At 42.7% G+C, this 20296-nt stretch overlaps 1 protein-coding gene across 5 annotated transcripts in view; it reads right to left on the bottom strand.

Moving 5' to 3' along the window:
• Positions 1-19757, bottom strand: part of ESRP1 (epithelial splicing regulatory protein 1) — a 96951-nt gene extending 77194 nt beyond the window's left edge. For 2 of the 5 annotated variants that reach the window (XM_089666803.1, XM_089666811.1), the window contains exons 1-2: positions 19459-19757; positions 19253-19381 (exon numbers count right to left, since the gene is read on the bottom strand). In XM_089666803.1, coding sequence (XP_089522929.1) covers positions 19253-19381; positions 19459-19593 — 264 coding nt within the window. In that variant the 5' untranslated portion in view covers positions 19594-19757. The remainder of the gene's footprint in view (positions 1-19252; positions 19382-19458) is intronic. The other 3 variants (XM_089666823.1, XM_089666817.1, XM_089666795.1) reach the window with 2 other exon arrangements.
• Between the last annotated feature and the right edge of the window lie 539 nt (positions 19758-20296).

The raw sequence follows: 20296 nt of genomic DNA on the forward strand, positions 1-20296 counted from the left end.
CCCTCGTCCCTCCCCCCCACACTACCATCACTGTGTACACCCTTCAACACCCTGCGTGCACCTCCTTCCTTCGTGTTTCTGTCTACACTTACTCCATTTTCCCTCCTTCCACCCTAGGACCTTATGAAACTGCCCTTAACCCTCTCCCCCTTACAGGCAATGTCTCTGAACCTAATCCTCCTCCCTGCGCTCACCACCACTCCAGAAAACCCCCCTTCCCCACTCATCATCCCAACCTTGCCCGTTCACCAAAACAACTTCTTCCATGCCTGCTAGAAATTTTGACTAGTACACAGAGTAGCACAAGGACAGCTCACTGTACAATCTCAGCATGCCTTGAACATAGAGATGAAGTAACTCCTGTTCCACTTGTGCAGGAGTGCATCAGTTGTCCTCGGTGGCCAGTCAATAAAGAAGACTTTGGGCCTGGAGGCGAGTGGCAGTAACAGTGTTGAGGCAGATCGCATACGAGACATTGCAAGAGAAAAGGTGCATATTTACTAACATGAGGACTACGGGGGGGGGGGGAATAAAAAAAAAAAAAAAAACAACAACACACACACACACACACACCTTACAAAAAGTCACGGCATAGGAATAGTTTGTGTTCACTTTTTAAAACCAGCAGCCCAACACTTTTTTTTTTTTTTTAACAATGTTTGCAGAATTCAATAGCTCAAGCTAAATTAAATCTATTCTTGCCTTGTAGAACTCAGTCCAGGTTTCAACCAAACTGAGCATCCAGTCATCTACGGCTGTGTTGCTCATCTTGTAGGGTGTAACATAACATGTAACCTTTGCAGCAACCCCTGCACCCCGATCACCTATTGTGACAGCAGGCCGAGGATCTTCTCCCTACACCCATGGTCACAATTTAAAGTGGTAGTAAACACTTGCTTTATATTTTTACATACAGGCAAGCTGTTAACCTTCTTGGCGGTATGATTCTTTCCGATTTTTTGTGCTGAAAGCGGTACCATTTTTTTACATGGAAATATGTAGTTTTTTATTGTAGGCTGTAATTTTTAGGAATAACTCACTGAAATCTGTCCGAACAAGAGTCTATTAAACATTCTGGATATGATAAAATTTGAAACACGAAATCATAAATTATAATTTAATAAATAATCATAAAAAATAATAATATAATAATAAATTCAATAATATAATCAAACCAAAAACACTGAAATTTGAAATACAGAGGCAAATTGGCACATCGCTGAGCAAAGTCGCAAAATCGTTTCAGTGTCTGATGACGAATTTCCCCCACGAATCATTATCACTCAATTCTGCAAGTGGTTCTGATTTACTATCGCTGTTCTAAAACCGCTTTTGATGTAAAGGGACGCTTTTTGGACGCCATGGACTTTTCGAAGTTTCCAGGCAGAAAGAACATTCAAAATGCAGGCAGGGCACAGGACAAAGCAGTAGGGACAAAATATATGTGAAATGCATTGAAACAGCAATGACAGCAAAAATGACATTTTATAAAAAATTCAAATTTCCCGCCGGTTCCGGCGCCCGTACGTCCCGACGTCACAGGGACCGGAACACAGAAGCCGGATGCTGGCATCGGCCGGAGGAGATGGCCGGGGACGCTGCAGGGGACACATTGCAGGAGCGAAGGACAAGGTAAGTGCTGCAGGGACCCCCAGAGCAACGCCGCATGGTAAGCCCGAGTGTAGCTCGGGGTTACTGCTCTTGGTATTGAAATTTTACCCCGAGCTACACTCGGGATTATCGCCAAGGAGGTTAATAGAGCTTTCCTGTAGGTAAAATGAGTATCTTCTAAACGTTCACCGTTTAGGAGATATTCTACAGAGCAGCAGCTCGTGACATCACTGGTGCATACTCTCTGAAGGAAAAGGAATACCCGTGCCGTTCCTTCAGAGCTGTGTGCCATGGCTGAGACTCCTATGTGCATGTGCGGGAGTGACACTATTGCCAGCTTGATCAAGCTGCCACAGCCTGGGGACCAAGAAGGAAGATCAGGTGAAGATGGAAGCCCGGTCAGCGATAATAGCACACCATTGGAAGGCTTTGTTCTAAAGCAAGTCTTTCATAATGTGCTAGTATGCAACGCATATTAGCACATTATGATGATATTCCCTTGCAGCAGGAAACTTTTTGTTCAACGAGTTTACTACCACTTTAAAAACGAAGGCCACCAACCCAGCTGCATCATATATTTCTCAGGGTTCTGTGAATGGATGAACTACGAGCACCGATAGCCTTTGAGGCTGATGTTTTCGAACTACCAGGGTGCCGGGGAGCACTCTGGGTAGTTAGAGTCTTCCTGTTATGCAGTAACTGTCTGCCCGTACAAGGTGCAAGCAGACAGATACACTGACCGTCTGCAAGAGCCTGATATTGTACCTGCAATCTGCTGATCAGGGGTGCAATACTTTGCAGGCTCCCAGTGGGGGGGGGGGGGGGGGGGAGCACTTTTTACCTGTGCATTTATTTTACAAAAGGTGAATTTATCCTGCAAAATGTTTGTGAACCAAAACCTTAAAATAAAAAAAAAAAAAATAGAAAAAAAAGTAAAACAATCCAAGTTGTTTTGCCTTTCCCACTGAACAAAACACTTTGGCTGAAATCAAACATGATCAACTGTTGCATTTCACCTTAACACCTTTATTTGAGCCAATAACGGTCATCTGATCTGGCAACAATGATTTCATGTTGCCACCCTACAATATTTTTACATTGGATACCAAAGGCTGCTGTGTCCTCCAGGCTTCTAGCTGTCCACAGCCTGAGCTCAGATGTCACCATTGAGACGACCCAGTGCTACTACAAGATAAGACACGCATGACGAGGCAAGCTTACACATGCACAGTAGCAACACGCTGGCCTAGCACAAGAGTCTGGTTAAAATGTCTAAGAGGTCTGGGGAAAGCCTCAAGAGGAACTTTAAACACTTGGATTAACACATAAGCCAATCAAGAACTCCCAGGAGAATTTCGCTTGCTTAATATATCAAGGCAATTTGTCATTACATATTACCATTTTAATTTAATATAATGTCAACACATTCCTTAACAATTGCTACAATGCTATCCAACCAAAACGGTCTTCACTTGCCAGCCAGATAATATCAATAAATATTACACAAGGAAGGGGACAGGCTAAACAGTCAGACAAATTGTGGATATGGAGAAGGCAAGGCACTAACGTAATTGAAACCAAAATATTTTTATTACTATTCCAATCCAGGATGAATTTTCACGGTTGCTCTATTCACAGCACTTAGGGACAATTAAAATAAATGAATGAACCCTAACCTCCCTACATAAAAATGAATGAAACCTAACCTTCTACCTACATAAAAAGTATATGTTACTCCAATAACAAAACTTTATAATACTTAAAGTAGAATTCTGAGATAAACCTAAACTAGCTTTAAAAAAAAGCTCCCTCCGCTCACCTACCACCTATGCTGACTAACTGTGTTACGGAGGAAGAAGAAAAAAAAAAAAAAAAAAAAAAAAAAAAAGGAGGGGAGGGGGATGTATATAAAATTGCCTATTTTAAGCCTGCTCCGGTCATTCGATCCAGTTCACCTGCGTCAGTCAGTAGCAACTGGAGGGGAGGGAAGAGGGTGCTTAACAATGGCTGGTAAAGCCCAGAGCAGTGATGCCCCTGGCCGGTCCATTGTCTGTGCTCCCTCCTCTCCCCTAAGGCCGCTACTGATTGAATCAGGGGAGGCAGATGACAGGCCCAGCCCAGGAAGGATTGGAAAATGGGCAAGTATATAGGTCTCTCTTATACAGGTGAGTCAGAATATATATTGAGAGGGGAGAGGGCATTTCTAAAACTAGTTCTCAGAATTCTACTTAAAAGATAAGTTCACCTTTGTGAACATGTTCCACCTATTTTTAGGGTGGAACATGTAACATGTCCCCATAGCTGCAGCCACCGCCTGCCAATCCCTCTCTCTCTCTGCTAGATAGTAGATGGAGAAGTCTCCCCATACTGTCAGATTTAAAAACAGCGTGGCCACACAGCCGCATCGTTCATTCACAGACTGCCATGAATGAATGAATGAAGTCCCGACAGCCTTAGCGGCTCTCGGATTGCAGTTTTCAATGAACTACCACAGTGCTGTGAAGGGACATGGGAGTCAGTTTACATCAAGCTACGCATAGAACCAACATGGGGTCTGCTGCGCACAAACTGAAGGACACAGATGTTAAAAACTGATGTCCAGCCCATGTGGCTCGGATTCAGCAGGGGGATCTGCTCATGGCTGACCTGCTGATCAGAGTGGACCCTGCTCTGTGTGAAAGAGCAATTATGCCAAAAACCTTAAAAAAAAAAAAAAAACCCCTAGTAAATATGCCTAACTTTTTTTTTTTGTAAAACACATTTCTTCAGTTGCTTCCTGGTTCCTGTTTGATCAGAGCGGTTCACACCTGTACATTTCTTTTTCAAGCGGGAAAAAAAGTACAGGGTGTTTTTGTTGCAACAATGCACATTTTTTGGCCCCATAGACTTCAATAAGAATGCATCAAAAATGCAAAACGCAAATGAAAAGTGTGAACCTAGCATTTGACATCCAATACATTCAATTGTTGGGTGCACACGTTCTGTGGCCATTATGGGGGTTATTACAGTCCCAGTTTTATTTTATACTAGGGGGAATTCAACAAGGAGTGGAGGTGGTCTGAAACAGTTGAGAATTGTGGCAGAGACACTGCGCTTCCAGAATAGCCAAGACACATAAGAAACCAGGACCAGAGTTATAGCCCTCTATACATCTATAGTGCCTTGAAAAAGTATTCATACCCCTTGAAATGTTCCACATTTTGTCATGTTACAACCAGAAATGCAAATTTATTTTATTGGGGATTTTATGTGATGGACCAACACAAAGTTGCACATAAAATTGTGAAGTGAAAAGGAAAATGATAAAGGGTTTTCAACATTTTTACAAAATATCTGAAAAGTGTGGTGTGCATTTGTATTTAGCCCCCTTTACTCTGATACCCCTAACTAAAATCTAGTGGAACCAATTGCCTTAAAAATTACCCAATTAGTAAATTGAGTCCACCTGTGTGTAATTTAATCTCAGTATAAATACAGCTGTTCTGTGAAGCCCTCAGAGGTTTATTAGAGAACATTAGTGAACAAACAGCATCATGAAGGCCAAGGAACACCAGACAGGTCAGGGAAAAAGTTGTGGAGAGGTTTAAAGCAGGGTTAGGTTATAAAAAAATATCCCAAGCTTTGAACATCTCATGGAGCACTGTCCAATCCATCATCCAAAAATGTAAAGAGTATGGCACAACTGCAAACCTGCCAAGACATTGCCATCCACCTAAACAGATAGGCCGGGCAAGGAGAGCATTAAATCAGAGAAGCAGCCAAGAGGCCCATGGTAACTCTGTAGGAGCTGCAGAGATTCACAGCTCAGGTGGGAGAATCTGTCCTGGGAGAATCTGTCCACAGGACAATTAGCTGTGCACTCCACAAATCTGGCCTTTATGGGAGAGTGGCAAGAAAAAAAAAAAGCCATTTTTGAAAGAAAGCCATAAGAAGTCCCATTTGCAGTTTGCGGGAAATCATGTGGAGGACACAGCAAACATTTGGAAGAAGGTGCTCTGGTCAGAGGAGTCCAAAATTGAACTTTCTGGGCTAAAAGCAAAATGCTATGTGTGGCATCCCCACTGTGAAACATGGTGGTGGCAGCATCATGTTGTGGGGATGTTTTTCTTCAGCAGGAACATGGAAGCTGATCAGAGTTGATGGGAAGATGGATGGAGCCAAATACAGGGCAATCTTAGAAGAAAACCTTTTAGAGTCTGCAAAAGACAGACTGGGGTGGAGGTTCACCTTCCAGCAGGACGACGACCCTAAACATACAGCCAGAGCTACAATGGATTGGTTTAGATCAAAGCATATTCATGTGTTAGAATGGCCCAGTCATAATCCAGACCTAAATCCAATTGAGAATCTGTGGCAAGACTTGAAAATTGCTGTTCAAAGACTCTCTCCATCCAATCTGACAGAGCTTGAGCTATTTTGCAAAGAAGAATGGGCAAAAATGTCCCTCTCTAGATGTGCAAAGCTGGTAGAGACATCCCCAAAAAGACTTGCAGCTGTAATTGCAGCAGAGGTGGTTCTACAAAGTATTTTGTTTGTAAAAAATTTTGAAAACCATTTATCATTTTTCTTCCACTTCACAATTATGTGCCACTTTGTGTTGGCCTATCACATAAAATCCCAATAAAATACATTTATGTTTTTTGTTGTAACATGACAATGTGGAAAATTTCAAGGGGTATGAATACTTTTTCAAGGCACTGTATTATACCTGGAAAGTCACTTCTGAGTAGATTGCCATATAAAAACTCTTATAAAACAGTTATGCATTTACTAAAAATATTTCAGTACAGGAAGACATTTGGTGAATAGTGTTAAATACTTAAAGTGGATTGTATTGCGTATGAGGTGGAGATCTACTACAAATACACAACCAACTAATCTTTAAACTTGTAAAAACAGAAAAATGAGAGCTGCCACTGTTAACTTGTTTGGATTTGGAGGCCGAGCCTGTAATATTGATTCTTGTTTACTACCCAGTGAGTCACTGACCTGGAACTAGCACACAGCTGATCAAGTGTGAATTGTCCTGCATGCTGGTTCCAGGTCAGTGACTTAGCAGATATGCCAAGAGCCTGCATCTTTAAAACCAGATCAGAACGCAACTGCTCGGTTTATCTAGGTTTACTTTTATCAGTTATTTTAGAACTTTATCATTTTAACAGTGGGCGTCAGGAATATAGTCTTCACGATAGCAAATAACCCTCTAATACATTTTTGTGAAATTTTTCATACAATACAGTCTCTCAACTAGGGACCATCCTGAAGTTGCTAGGGGTTCCTTGACAAAAAGTGATGAATGGTGGGTTATCTCCTCCTTTACGGACATTCAATGCAAGGGATCACTGCTACACTGTCCACAATTAGAGGACACCACAATTTTCTTGTCTTTTTAATGGATTTTCCTCTGGAACCTGAAAATCATTTCAAGATTTCCTTGGGCGTAAAAGGCTGCATTAAAGTGTATGTAAACCTTAATAATGGACTTCGCTTAATTGGTCCCTTTTGGTTTATTATGCCATTCGCAGCATTTTATTAGATCAGTTTTGGGAAGTGTGGAGGAAAACAAAAAAAACACACACACGCCTGATCCTGCCAGTAATTTAGAGCTGTCCTGTGTCCTATGCACCTGTATTATCTCAAACAGCCCTCCTAATTCTTGTCTTGGACTATAGAATGATTAGCCATTATATTGTGGAGTGGAGTTGAAGTGATTAAAATTATATTAATGGTTCAGTTTTTAATTTTTGACAATAGCATGTTCTAATTACCTGATCTGTGCAGTGGTTTTGCACAGAGCAGACCCAATCTTCCTCTTCTCGGGTCCCTGAAGAGAAGATGACAACTACCCTATTCTCCCTCTCCCACACTGCAGACCTTCTCTGTGTGTTGAGTACTACGATCCACCCACCTACCCTTAAATCACTATAGGACACACTATTGATGCAGAGGCAGGCAGGTGGTGCCAGGCATTTGACACCCCTGGAAGTGTCGAAAAGGAATGTAGAAAAGAAAAAGGAAAAAAAAAAAGAAAACCCGTAGATCGTAGCATTTGATAGTATCATTATGAACTGGACAAATTTCATACAAGAAAAGTAAAAAATTAATTTTTATTTTATGTCCGCGTTTTGAATTCCATGTATATTGGGATGCACCTTTGCATTTACAAGAAGTACCTTCTTCCTGAACAAAAACCACAATCAAATAGAATTTTGCTTCAGAAATTTTTTTTCCATGTCTCTTGATTTTTCTTGTCACTTGGTCAAAAACAATCATCTATTTCACCCAACTAACCATTAGAAAATCGAACAAAAACATTTTCTAAACAAAATTCTACTGGTATATGGCCAGCTTTACATTTGAAAGAACTAAACCCAAGAACAAAAATGCAATATATTGTAGCTTGCGGTTGTTGTGGTGCTGCATTAGTGTTTTTTTTTTCAGCAAATACTGAAAATATGTTGATCCTGCCAGAAACCGTGTTCTTGTCACATCCTGTGAGCTGCACAGAAGAATATCTTCTTTCCTAGCCATGTTTTGTAAACCATCAATTGCAATGTCACACATGTAATGGAGATGAAAAGATATCGGAAGGTTTATAGTACATATCAAGAGAGCAACCTGGGGTAACAACTATGGCCAAATCTAGGGGGTGCTGGACCCCCCAGTTTTCAGTTGTACCCACCCAGGTCAGTTGCCCCCCTCCTCCCAGGTACTTTGTGCCGTGCCCGCTGAGCTCCCTCCCTGCACTCACGACCAGCCACATCTAAAGTAATCAGTCCAGAAAGGAGCGGCAGAGAGGAGAGAGCAGGGAGGAGGTGCAGGCTCTTTGTGATCTCCCCCTCCTGTCAAAACAGCGATCCTCCATACAGCCAATTACATAGGATCGCTATCACATTCGACAGTACATGGCTGCATTACCAGCCCCCATCCACATATCCAAGAGTTGAGCAATCTTTGGAGTAGATGGGGGGGCGGTAACGAAGCTGTGTACCATGGGAAGCAAGAGCGATCCTATGTAACCTGCTGCATGGAGGAGTGCTGTTAAGACAGGAGGTAGAGATCACAGAGAGCCCATATCTCCTCACTACTCCTTTTGTTCCATCAAGTAAGATTGGGGGAGGAGGGGTGGAGGGGGATGTGTTAGGAGACAGGATTGGGGAAGATTTGTGCTAGGAGGGGGAAACTGGAGGTGATATGTGCTACTAGAGAGATTTGGGTATGCAAGGATTTGTGCTGTGAAGGGTAATTTGTAGGTGGTTGTGCTAGGATGAAGAATTTTTTTGGGGGGAGTGGGGGGTTGTGTTTGTACTAGGGTGGATTGGGGGGGGATCTGTACTAGGAGGGGAGATTTAAGGAGAGTATTTATGCTAGGAGTGGGGATTTGGGGGGGAGCGGGTTTGTGCTAGAAATAGGGGGGGGGGAATTTGTACTAGGAGGGGTCATTCTAGGGGAGAATTTGTACTAGGAGTGGGGATTTGGGGAGAGGACTTGTACTAGAAGGGGTAATTTGGTAAAGTATTTACACTAGGAGTGGAGATTTGGAGGGGGGGGGGTTGTACTAGGAGGGGGGATTTGGAAGGAAAGCGGATGTGTTCTAGAGGTGTGATTTTGGGGGCATGGAATATTTGTTAGGGATTGTAGGGATTTGTGATGGGGGGGGGGGGGGGGTTGGATTTTGAGGTTGGGGAATTTTTGCAATTTTTGGGGGGTAGAACTTGGGCTTGCAGAAGGGATTTATGCTTAGGGGGATGAGCGTGTTGATTAGTGCTTGGGGTTTTTCTGGTTTTTTTTGGGGGGGGGGGCAGTTTTTCACCTTCAGTGCTAGATGAGGTCCCAGCACTGCACACAAAACACTCTTCAGATCTATTACTCCCCACATAGCTGAGATCAGATTCCCCACAGCATCGATCTGCACAATGTGTAGCTGGCTGCAGTTCTGACCTGTGAAATTCCCCGATTGGATTGGCAGCTGCAGTAGCCAGCTACACACTGTGTGGAGGGATACCGTTCTCTATGTGCTGTGTGGGGAGGAGGAAATCTCTTATGTGCCGTGCCATCAGTGACCCTCCCCTCAACTCTGCTGACCGCTGTTTTCCGCCATGCCTTACCTTGCCCTGCTAACTCCTGTCCTCTGCACTGCTGACCCCCTGTACACTGCCCTACAAATGTCCAATCACCCGTACACTGCTCTACGACTCATACTCTGCCCTGCTGACCTTGCATCCTCTGCACCCCCTCTGACATTTTTACTGCACCCAAATCAGACAGGCTAGATCCGTCCCTGGTAACAACCAGGGGCGGACTGTCCATTTGGAAACTCGGGCACTGCCCAAGGGCCCAGGGTCAGTAGGGGGCCCCCATGAGATGCCCCTGGTACCTTTTGCATAGGCTTTTTTGAGTTTGGGCGAGGACACAGGGGTCCCATGATCCCCTATTGCCCGGGGGCCCCATGAGTTGTCAGTCTGCCCCTGGTAACAACCATGGCTCCTTCCATAGATACAGCAGAGGAGAGATGTATCCATACAGGATGAGGGAGAGTGTTATGTGCAGGATTAACAGCTGAAAATAAAGCAAAAAAGAAGCTCTCGAAAGAAAAATGTAGCCACCACATTAAATGTTAGTAAGTTGCAAATTTTTAAACTTTCTTTGGTTTTGGGCTTATGTAAGCTTTAAGGCAGCATTCACACTTGAGTGATTTGTAGCTTAAAAGATCGATGCTTCCAAAAATAAAAAACCCACACACCACATTCTCTGGTGCCTGTTCACACCTTACCTCGTGAACATATGTGAATGCAGCCTAAAGCCGGCCATACATGGGTCGAAATCCAAAAGTGTTCTTTCGAAAATCTTTTCGAAGAATTTTCACATCATTAGTGGGTCACGGAAACTGCAAATTTTCGTGTGACCATCGAATTTGAGTGATGGGGCATGTTGGAAATTTTTTGAAAAACAACGTTTCAAATAAGTGATTGGAGAATTGTGCAGGAAAAAGAAATGAAAAAGAAATGAGCATGAGCTATGACCTGGAAAGAAAATTCTTTGCCACGAAAATTATTTTTTGTAGCAACATGAGGTGAAAGTGAAGGCTTAAAATACAATAAAAAACCTCTGAAGAAGTGCGTACAAATGAAACGCGTTAGCAGGGGCCAAGACGCCATGACATCATGCCGCCGGAGCCGCGTGGAGGCCATCTTGCTTACTGGACGGTTAGTCCATACCCAACGCTGCTTGATTATAACTGATTATCTTATGGAATTTGCAAATTCATTTACAATAAATTATACCTTTAATTACTACACTTTATGCTATTTATTCATAGAGCCTGCCTGATCCAGCCATCTAAGATTCCAGAGAAGGGAGTTCCTGTACACAAGCACCTGCACCCATCCCTTAAAAGGGACCTCTGGTCAGCTGGATCCTTTACTTCCCTGTGCGCTCTAGACAACACCACCCACCTAGAGGGAGGATTATACTTGTCCCAGACTAGATCCATATCCATAAAGGAGACCTCTACTGGTTCATATAATGCGTATTTACATTACGCATCTGGTGAGTGTGTAATTTTACCAAACTATTTGGAGCACCACTACTGGATTTTACTGTGATTCTGCACCTTTATATCTGCACAGACTGTCACCTTCATTTTATAATATCTTGGGCATTTACTTAATTTTATTGGCAATTTAATTTTATTGATAATTTTTATTATTGGACAAACAATTATATTTTTAAGTATTTTAGCGCTGCACTTATTTATTTTATGCTTTTGGCAAAGTGAAGGCTTGGTTGGTCAAATTTCGAAATCAATGGTGGCACCAACGGATTACAAAATACATGAAAATTCCAATTTTATAGAGAAGATTTGTTTGGAATTCGACCCATGTATGACTTGCATAAGAGTGCAATTGCTACACACAGTAGTAGAGTTGATAGAAGCAGTTGGTGCTGATTATGTCAAGGGGAGAATTTCTGACCTAATTGAATATTAGACTCTGCTTTAAAAAGGATGAGTTCACCTTTTGGACAAAAATAATAAATGCACATTTTTTGCCACACACACACTATATTGGCAAAAGTATCAGGACACCTGCCTTTACACGCACATGAACTTTAATGGCATCCCAGTCTTAGTCTTTAGGGTTCAATATGGAGTTAGTCCACCCTTTGTAACTATAACAGCTTCAACTCTTCTGGGAAGGCTGTCCACAAGGATTAGGAGTGTGTTTATGGGAATGTTTGACCATTCTTCCAGACGCACATTGGTGAGGTCAGGCACTGATGTTGGACGAGAAGGCCTGGCTCACAGTCTCCACTCTAATTTATCCCAAAGGTGTTCTATGGGGTTGAGGTCAGGACTCTGTGCAGGCCAGTCAAGTTCCTTCACCCCAAACACACTCATCCATGTCTTTATGGACCTTGCTTTGTGCACTGGTGTGCAGTCATGTTGGAACAGGAAGGGGCCATCCCCAAACTGTTCCCACAAAGTTGGGAGCATGAAATTGTCCAAAATGTCTTGGTATGCTGATGCCTTAAGAGTTTCCTTCACTGGAACTAAGGGCCAACTCCTGAAAAACAACCCCACACCATAATCCTCCCTCCACCAAACTTTACACTTGTCACAATGCAGTCAGACAAGTACCATACTCCAAGCAACTGCCAAGCCCAGACATATCCATTGGATTGCCAGACAGAGAAGCATGATTCGTCACTCCAGAGAATACGTCTCCACTACTCGAGTTCAGTGGCGGCGTGCTTTACACCACTGCATCCAACGCTTTGCATTGCACTTGGAGATGCAAGGCTTGGATACAGCTGCTCGGCCATGGAAACCCATTCCATGAAGCTCTCTATGCACGGTTTTGCTAATCTGAAGGCCACATGAAGTTTGGAGGTCTTTAGGTATTGACTCTGCAGACAGTTGGCGACTTCTGTGCAATTAAGCATGCACTGTCCCGCTCTGTCATTTTACGTGGCCTACCACTTTGTAGCAGAGTTGCTGTTGTTCCCAGTTGCTTCCACTTTGTTATAATACCACTAACAGTTGACTGTGGAATATTTAGTAACAAGGAAATTTCACAGATGGGCCTATTGCACAGGTGGCAACCTATCACGGTACCACTGAGCTTCTGAGAGTGACCCATCCTTTCACAAATGTTTGTAGAAGCCTGTAGTCTGCATGCCTAGGTGCTTGATTTTATACACCTGGGGCCATGGAGGTGAACACCTCAATCCAATGATTTGGAGGGGTGCCCCAAAACTTTTGTAAAATAAAAAAATTATATATTTTAAATTTCAGACGTGCTTGGATGTCCTAAGAACTCATCTCTAGTTGGGGGGAGATAAAATAAATAAAACACCGCCTGAATCAATTGTTTCTGAGAAGGATCTAGGCTTCTGAAACCTTTCCATAGGCTAGGTGCATACCTAAGCAGTTTGCGTTTGATCCGTTTTTGATGCTCACCCCCCCCCCCCCCCCCCCCCCAACTTGTTGCTGGGCAAAATAAAATGCAAAGCACAACAAAAAAAACGCACTACATGCTTTTCTGCAGCATCTCCAGTGAAATCTATAGAACCAAAAATGCAACATTTTGCATTTAAAAAAAGTCCCTGACCCTTTCCAAAAAATGCACTGGGTGAAAAACGAGAGATGTGAACCTGTTCCAGAGGAAAGCATGTTAAATGGACTGCTGTGAGTTTCTGGAAAACGCTTAAACCTAGGGTCAGTCTGTTTCTATGTGCACTACTATACGCAGGGGCGCACTGACAACTCATGGGGCCCCCGGGCAAAAGGGGATCATGGGGCCCCTGTGTCCTTGCCCAAACTCAAAAAAGCCTATGAAAAAGGTACCAGGGGCATCTCATGGGGCCCCCTACTGACCTCAGGCAGTGCCCGAGTTTCCAAATGGTCAGTCCGCCCCTGACTATACGTTATCCAGCTACATGAAATGTGATATCAACTAAACAAATTACAACATATTGTCATGCCATTTAAAAAAATATATACAGCAATTTAATCTATGGCAATGAAGTGGGAAGGAGGGTGTGCAGGATGTTCATGCTGATCTTTCTGAAAATGCCATTTTCCTGGCCATTGTGCTGATCCAATGGCTTCAAAATGATCCTGCCCCACTCCTCTCTTGCCTTCCTCCAGTCTGCCCGCTTTTTGAAGCCATAACATATGGGAGCTCCTGGATTTCTCTAATGTGACATGGCTCTTAGATGGATTGTAATCCAACCAGTTCAGCAGGCACCAGCTAAATTTAAATTTGTGTGTGGCCACCAACAATCCTCTTTTGGGCTTATTGGAAAATTTGTCTTGATCAGCGACTACAGGCATTGATCAGTATATTCTGACAGCAGACAGCCCCCACTGTCAGAATACAATTTCTCAATGGGGAGGATCTCTAGACACCTCAATTGCATTGATAGAGGAAAAACTTTTTTTACCCCATTCAGCCTGCTGGCTGAATGAAAAAAATAAAAAATACAAAATGCTCTATGGCCAGCTTTAGTAATAACCAGGAACCTGCAATCTCATCATCTTGCTCACAAGCAGTAAGTCTACAGTCACATCAAACCCGACTTTTGAAATCGTGCGATTTACAGTGAAGTCACACGATTTCGAAGTAGGCGGACTGCCGATTTTAGGTGCGGTTTGCAAGACGTCTGACGCAGATGTCTATGCAAATCGCATGGAAAGTAGTGCATGTACTACTTTAGATATCGGTGCAGCTCCGACCAAGTTGGAACCACATCGATTTGACCGCTGTAATTGCAGACCATAGGGTGCAACTTGGCATACGATTTGTAAGTCACATGGCATGCCAAGTTGCACCCAGTGCGACCGGGATATAACTCACTAGATAGTAAAGCAAGGACAAAACAATGGCATCTCCAGAACACACACCTTCATAAACAAAAATTGGCCTTAATACCTAGTCCTAGAGAATTGCTGAGCTGGAACAAGTACACAAAGGCAGTTCAGATTTTTAAATAATCAATGGCTGCATGCTTGTTTAAGATCAGTGGCTTATTGGATAGGGAAAGATAAAGATGACAGCCCTGAAGGAGGACTAGTAGCAACTTTCAGATTTCTATCCACATAAATTCACTTTAAAGACAACCTTCCCGAATAAAATATGGCAGCTGCCAAAGTTCACCCAGTCACTTTAAAGTAAACCTGAGCGAATCAAAAAGAGCATATGATGAGAAATAAATGAGCAGAGGAAACCCTTAAAGCCACAAAGTCCAAACAATCACACAAAAGAAACCAAGAACAAGCAGCAGGTAAAGTTATATGCAAATGCGGACTCAACCTACAGCTATGACTCAGTGGAAAAGTGGACCAGCATCATGAAGCTGCCTATTTAGACCTGTGATGTGCCATAATGAAAGAATTCATTTCAAGTAAATGACTACTGGATTTATGTACAACATTACAGCACCGTGCTAACAGAGGCCAATACAGTAACTAAGGTTGTCAAATCAGCCCTTAGCTGTTGTGAAGCTACAAATGTCAGCATGCCTTTTCATTAGTCTTGACATTAAACAATAGCAGACAAGCCACAGGTTACCCAACAATTGTATATGAAAGAGACATGTATACACATACGACTCCAAAAACCTTTCAGTACCACAGCCGCATTGCATATTTTACAAATAATTGTAGGCCGAAACAAATCTCCATCAGGGATCCTATCAAAGTTCCCCTATACATCAAGGTCTGCATCAGTCTCCTCTAAGACTAGGTTCACACCTATGCATCTTGTGTTTGACCAGCTTCTGCATTGGGTTTCTGCACCTGCATTTTGATGCGTTTTGCATTTTTTTTCTTGTTGCAAGGCAGATTTAAAACAGACGCAGAAAAAAAAACGCACTACATGCTTTTCTGGATTGTTTCCATCAAAGTCTATAGAACCAAAACAGCAACTTTTTGCGTTCAAAAAAGTCCCTTAGCCTTTCCAAAAACCGCACTGGGTGAAGAAGCAGAGATATGCACATGTCCCATAGGAAATCATGTTAAATGGACTGTAGTGCATTTCTGCAAAATGCTGCGGAAACTGATTAGGTGTGAACCTAAGGTTATGTTGCATTTACTCTTGAGCTTTTTGTAGCTGGAAGCTCCAAAAACGCTCATTTTTTTAAATTAATTGTTCCCTATGGTGTCTGTTCACACTATTAGGTGTGAACAGGCACCATAGAGAACAATTTTTTTATTTTTTTTCTTAAAGTTTGAGCTTTTTGGAGCTTTGTGCTACAAAATGCTGAAGTGTGAGTTCAGCCTTAGGCTAGGTTCACACTGTGCTGGGTGGTTGCAGGTATCACAGCTGTTCCTGCACCTGCAGCCAAAACGTGCTGCTCAATAGAGACACATTGGCTGCCATTCATTCTTAATGACACCCCCACACATCTCGCCTACAGCGCGCTTGCAGGTATTGGAAACTGCAGGGAAATTGCATGGTGCAAAAGCACCATGCGATTTCCCAGCGGCCACATTTTTAAAAATATTCACGCTCTTTTTTTTTTTTTTTTTTTTTTTTTTTTTTGAGGGAAATGCAGGTACAGCAGCTCATTCAAATGAATGGGCAATCAGTGCACACTGAGGATACACCAGTGATCCTAGCAGAGGGCCGGATGTGGGCTCTAATCTGGAGACCCCTGTACTAACATGTATTATCCCTATAAGGGCCCATTTAGATCAATGTGTTCTTAGAGTTGCATCTTTTGTAGTGTTCGGTGCATTGCTATTCATCAACGTGTTCACTTTAAGCATTGACAAGATGTTTGATATGCGATTTCAATGCATAGCAATGTGTTTTGATGTGCTGCCATTGACTTCTATAACCGCTCCACCCAATGCAAAAAAAAAAAAAAAAAAAAACCCATAAAAAAAATGAACAAGACATTTTATTTTTCAAAAACACACTGCACTGCTGAGATGGGAACAGACACCTATTTTATTAAACACCTAAATGGATTACTGGTTAGGTTCACACCTATACAGTTTGCGTTTGACCCATTTCTGCATTGTGTTTTTGATGCGTTTTGCTGTTTTTTTTTCCTTCTTGTTGCTATGCAAATTTAAAACAACGCATCAAAAATGCACTACATGCTTTTCTGCCGTGTTTCCATTGAAAGCTATAGAACCAAAAATGCAACTTTTTGCATTCAAAAAAGTCCCTGACCCTTTCCAAAAAAAGCACTGGATGAAAATGCACAGATGTTAATGTGTCCCACAGGAAATAGTGTTAAATAGACTGTACTGCGTTTCTGCAAAACCACGCTGCAGAAAACGCATAGGTGTGAACCTAGGGTCAATAGCCCCTAATACATAGCATATATTTTATAAAAACATACACAGTACAAATACTTTGAAACCACACAGATTTACTCAGCAGCAGAAAAGAAAAAAAAAAAAAAAAAAAAAAAAAAAAACACATTGTAGCATGTTAAGTGGTTTGTGTACAATTTTTTTCTCCAAAGTTCTAAGAAATATAACAAAACCCAAGCATGTTTTAAAACAATTGGATACATCCATGTACTGCAGCTTATTGTGGACAAACTGCTTCATGGGGATTAGAGGGTTAAATGTGACAACACCTGGTGTCCTAATTAGCATTGAAATGCCAAAGACAAACAGCAAAAAAAAAAAAAAAATCTATACATTGCTCTCTGTTATTCTGCTAGTAACCATTTTGGCCAGCCCTAAAAACACACCTAGATAACGTACAGCCTGGAACACATGGATGATGGGATCTGGTTCTAATGAACAAAAACTCATAACAGTGATAGACAAAGAAAGAAGAAATCTTGTAGCTCTATAATAGGACTTCATTACAGTTCCATGGGTGAGACAACAGGGAGGACAGATCCCACCCTACACATGGCAGAGACTACTTCCTACATGCAGATCTAGTAAAAATCGGTTCCTGCTCCAGGAACTGCACCACCCGGATCTCTGCCCTTGTGTGATTACAAGCTACCAGCAGACGGATTATGGGCGGAGAACGCCACAGCTGTAGACTAGCAAACCCAAGCCACCTGTTTAGTTAATGACTTTCAGTGGGTGGAATGACACTAACAAAAAACTGGAGTATGTGTCATAATATACATACTATATAGATAAAACACACACACACACACACACACACACACACACACACACACACACACATATATATATATATATACACACACACACTTCTTTTATGCAAGAAAGAAAACCATAGCAAAAAAGATTTTTGGGGGTCACTATCTGTATTTTTCACCCAAAATTAATTTTTCACATGAGAGGCAGTTGGAAAATCTTAGGTGCAAACAGTGATTAGTAGACCCTGTAGTATTCTACACATAGTATTAAAGATTAAGATATAAAAACACATCCATCTATATCTAGCTCTCACACACGCTTTTTTTCACACAATATCAGATTAGAAAAGAAAAAGGAAGAAGAGTAAAAGTAGTGATCAATAGTCCCCTTCATATCTAAAACAGTGGTAAAGCAAAAAATATTTATAAAAAAACCCAAAACAAAAAAAAGGAATAATAAACTGGAGATTGAGAAAGAGTCCAGATTCTCATTTGTCACACAAGACACAATAAAAAAAAAAAAAAAAAAAAAAAAAGGAAAAAAAAAAAAAAAAGAAAGGAGGGTAGATCTTGTATGAAAATATTGACCGATAGACCCCTTAGTATCCCCTACATAGTACTACACACACTGAGGTGAATTTACTCAATCTGGAGAGCAAAGACTCTGGAGTGCTCAGTAACCAATCACCTTTTAGCATCAGCATTTCCAGTTAAAGCTTTAAAAATGAAAGCTAAAAGCTGATTGGTCAACATGTACATCTGCTTAATAGACAGATAGGAGTGATCAATATTTGAGACTGCAGTAAAAATGACAAAATTTAGAGGTCTATTTATCAAGGTTTTCACCCAACATGCTACCATTTTTCACACAAGATTCTAATAGACTGTTGGGTAAATGTTGGGCGATAACACTGATCTATGGATCCCTGTAGTATCTCACACCCAGTACTAAAGCCTAATCCAGAACCACATACACCCGTGTAACTTCCTATCACATAGCTGGCAGTAGAAGGATTTCCTGAGCTCAACCATGACAGCTATAAACAGGGAGATCCTGACATCAGCCATGCTGGGTGAGCAGTACTGTCATGTGGTGGTGCGGTATATTGGGGGCATCCGGATGAACAGTGTGCATTGGGGAGTTCAAGTGAGATATATGAGGGGGGTGCAGGTGAGCAGTATATTTTTGTAGATCCAAGTGACCAGTGTGTATTCGGCATGCAAATAGGGAGGGAGGTCCAGGTGAGCAGTGTTTATTGGGGGGGGGGGTCCATGGGAGCAATACATATTTTGGGGGGGGAGGAGACAGTTTAGTGAGCTGTACTGGGGGGGTCCAGATAAAATAATATTTTATATATATATATATATATATATATATATATAGGGAAGTGTCCAGGTGAGCAGTGTATATTGGGGGGGGGGGGCAGTGCATATTGGGGGATGTCCAGGTGAGCAGTGTGTACTGGGGGGGCCCAGGTGAGCAGTGTGTACTGGAGGGGGGGAAATCTAGGTGAGCAGTGTATATTGGGGGGGGGGGGGGGGAGGGTCTCACCTGTTGCAGGGCTTGCTCCAGCTGGGCAGCCATGTATAGGCTCTCTGGCTCGATCTTGCTGGCCTCTCTGCATTCCTCTGTCAGCTCCAGGTGATCGGGTCTGACCTTCACATCGTGCAGCTCCCCCACCTAGGAGACAAACAAAGGGTGTGATCCGGTGCTGGCCCAGGTGTGAAGCCCCCCTCCCCCCCCGGGTGGTGACCTACCTTCTTGTTGGCCAGGTCTATCACCTTCCACAACAGCTGGATGACCTCCTTCTCATCGGAGCCCAGCTTGGCACAGTTGGCCCCGGCAGTTCCAGTGAACAGGATCACCAGGTAATCCGGGGAAGCCGCAGTCATGACGAGTCCAAAGTGTTCACAAAACAACAAATATTTATAAATATATATATAAAAAAAGAAAAACCTTTCACCTTCCCCCAAAAAGTGAAAGAAGAGCCCCCCCAACACAACGCCACCACCCGACACCTGGAACCACCTCCACCTATAGAACTCCCCGGGGACCTGCACTCTCCGCAGGAGGATCCAGGTGGGGGAGGGGAGGGAGAGGCCGGTTTTGCCTCTTTTTTTGTTTTGCACTCCTGTGTGTGAGCCAATAGCAGGCAGGCTGCACCCCTACTAGGCGCCTTACCACTGGCTGCTGACTTGTCATTGGGATGGGTGGACTCCGCCCCCTTCCCACGTGGTCTTACAGGTAAGAGATACCTGGCCAGGTCGCTTCGGCTTTTTCCGTGAAGGTGTTCGAGTGAGCTCGGCTGCGGTCTCTCTGGCTCCCCCTTCAGGAGGCTGAGGGGAATGGCATTCTGCTTCCACTTTCCAAGGAACACCTAGTCGTAGTAACGCTGGCAGTGGTGGTGGAGGAGTTCATGCTGATGTATCATTTGTCATATTAGTAGTTAGAGAAATGTCAAGCTGGATGGAAATGGGTAGAAAATCGGATGAAAAATGGAGCTGGTAGACCGATCGTTGAATTTTGTATACAGTGGAGATCGAAGGTTTGGGCACCCCAGCTAAAAATTTGTATTAATGTGCATAAAGAAGCCAA

Source organism: Staurois parvus, unplaced genomic scaffold (genome assembly GCF_062004578.1).
Source record: "Staurois parvus isolate SC_StPar_1 unplaced genomic scaffold, SC_StPar_1.0 ptg000052l, whole genome shotgun sequence".
Lineage (NCBI taxonomy): Eukaryota > Metazoa > Chordata > Amphibia > Anura > Ranidae > Staurois > Staurois parvus.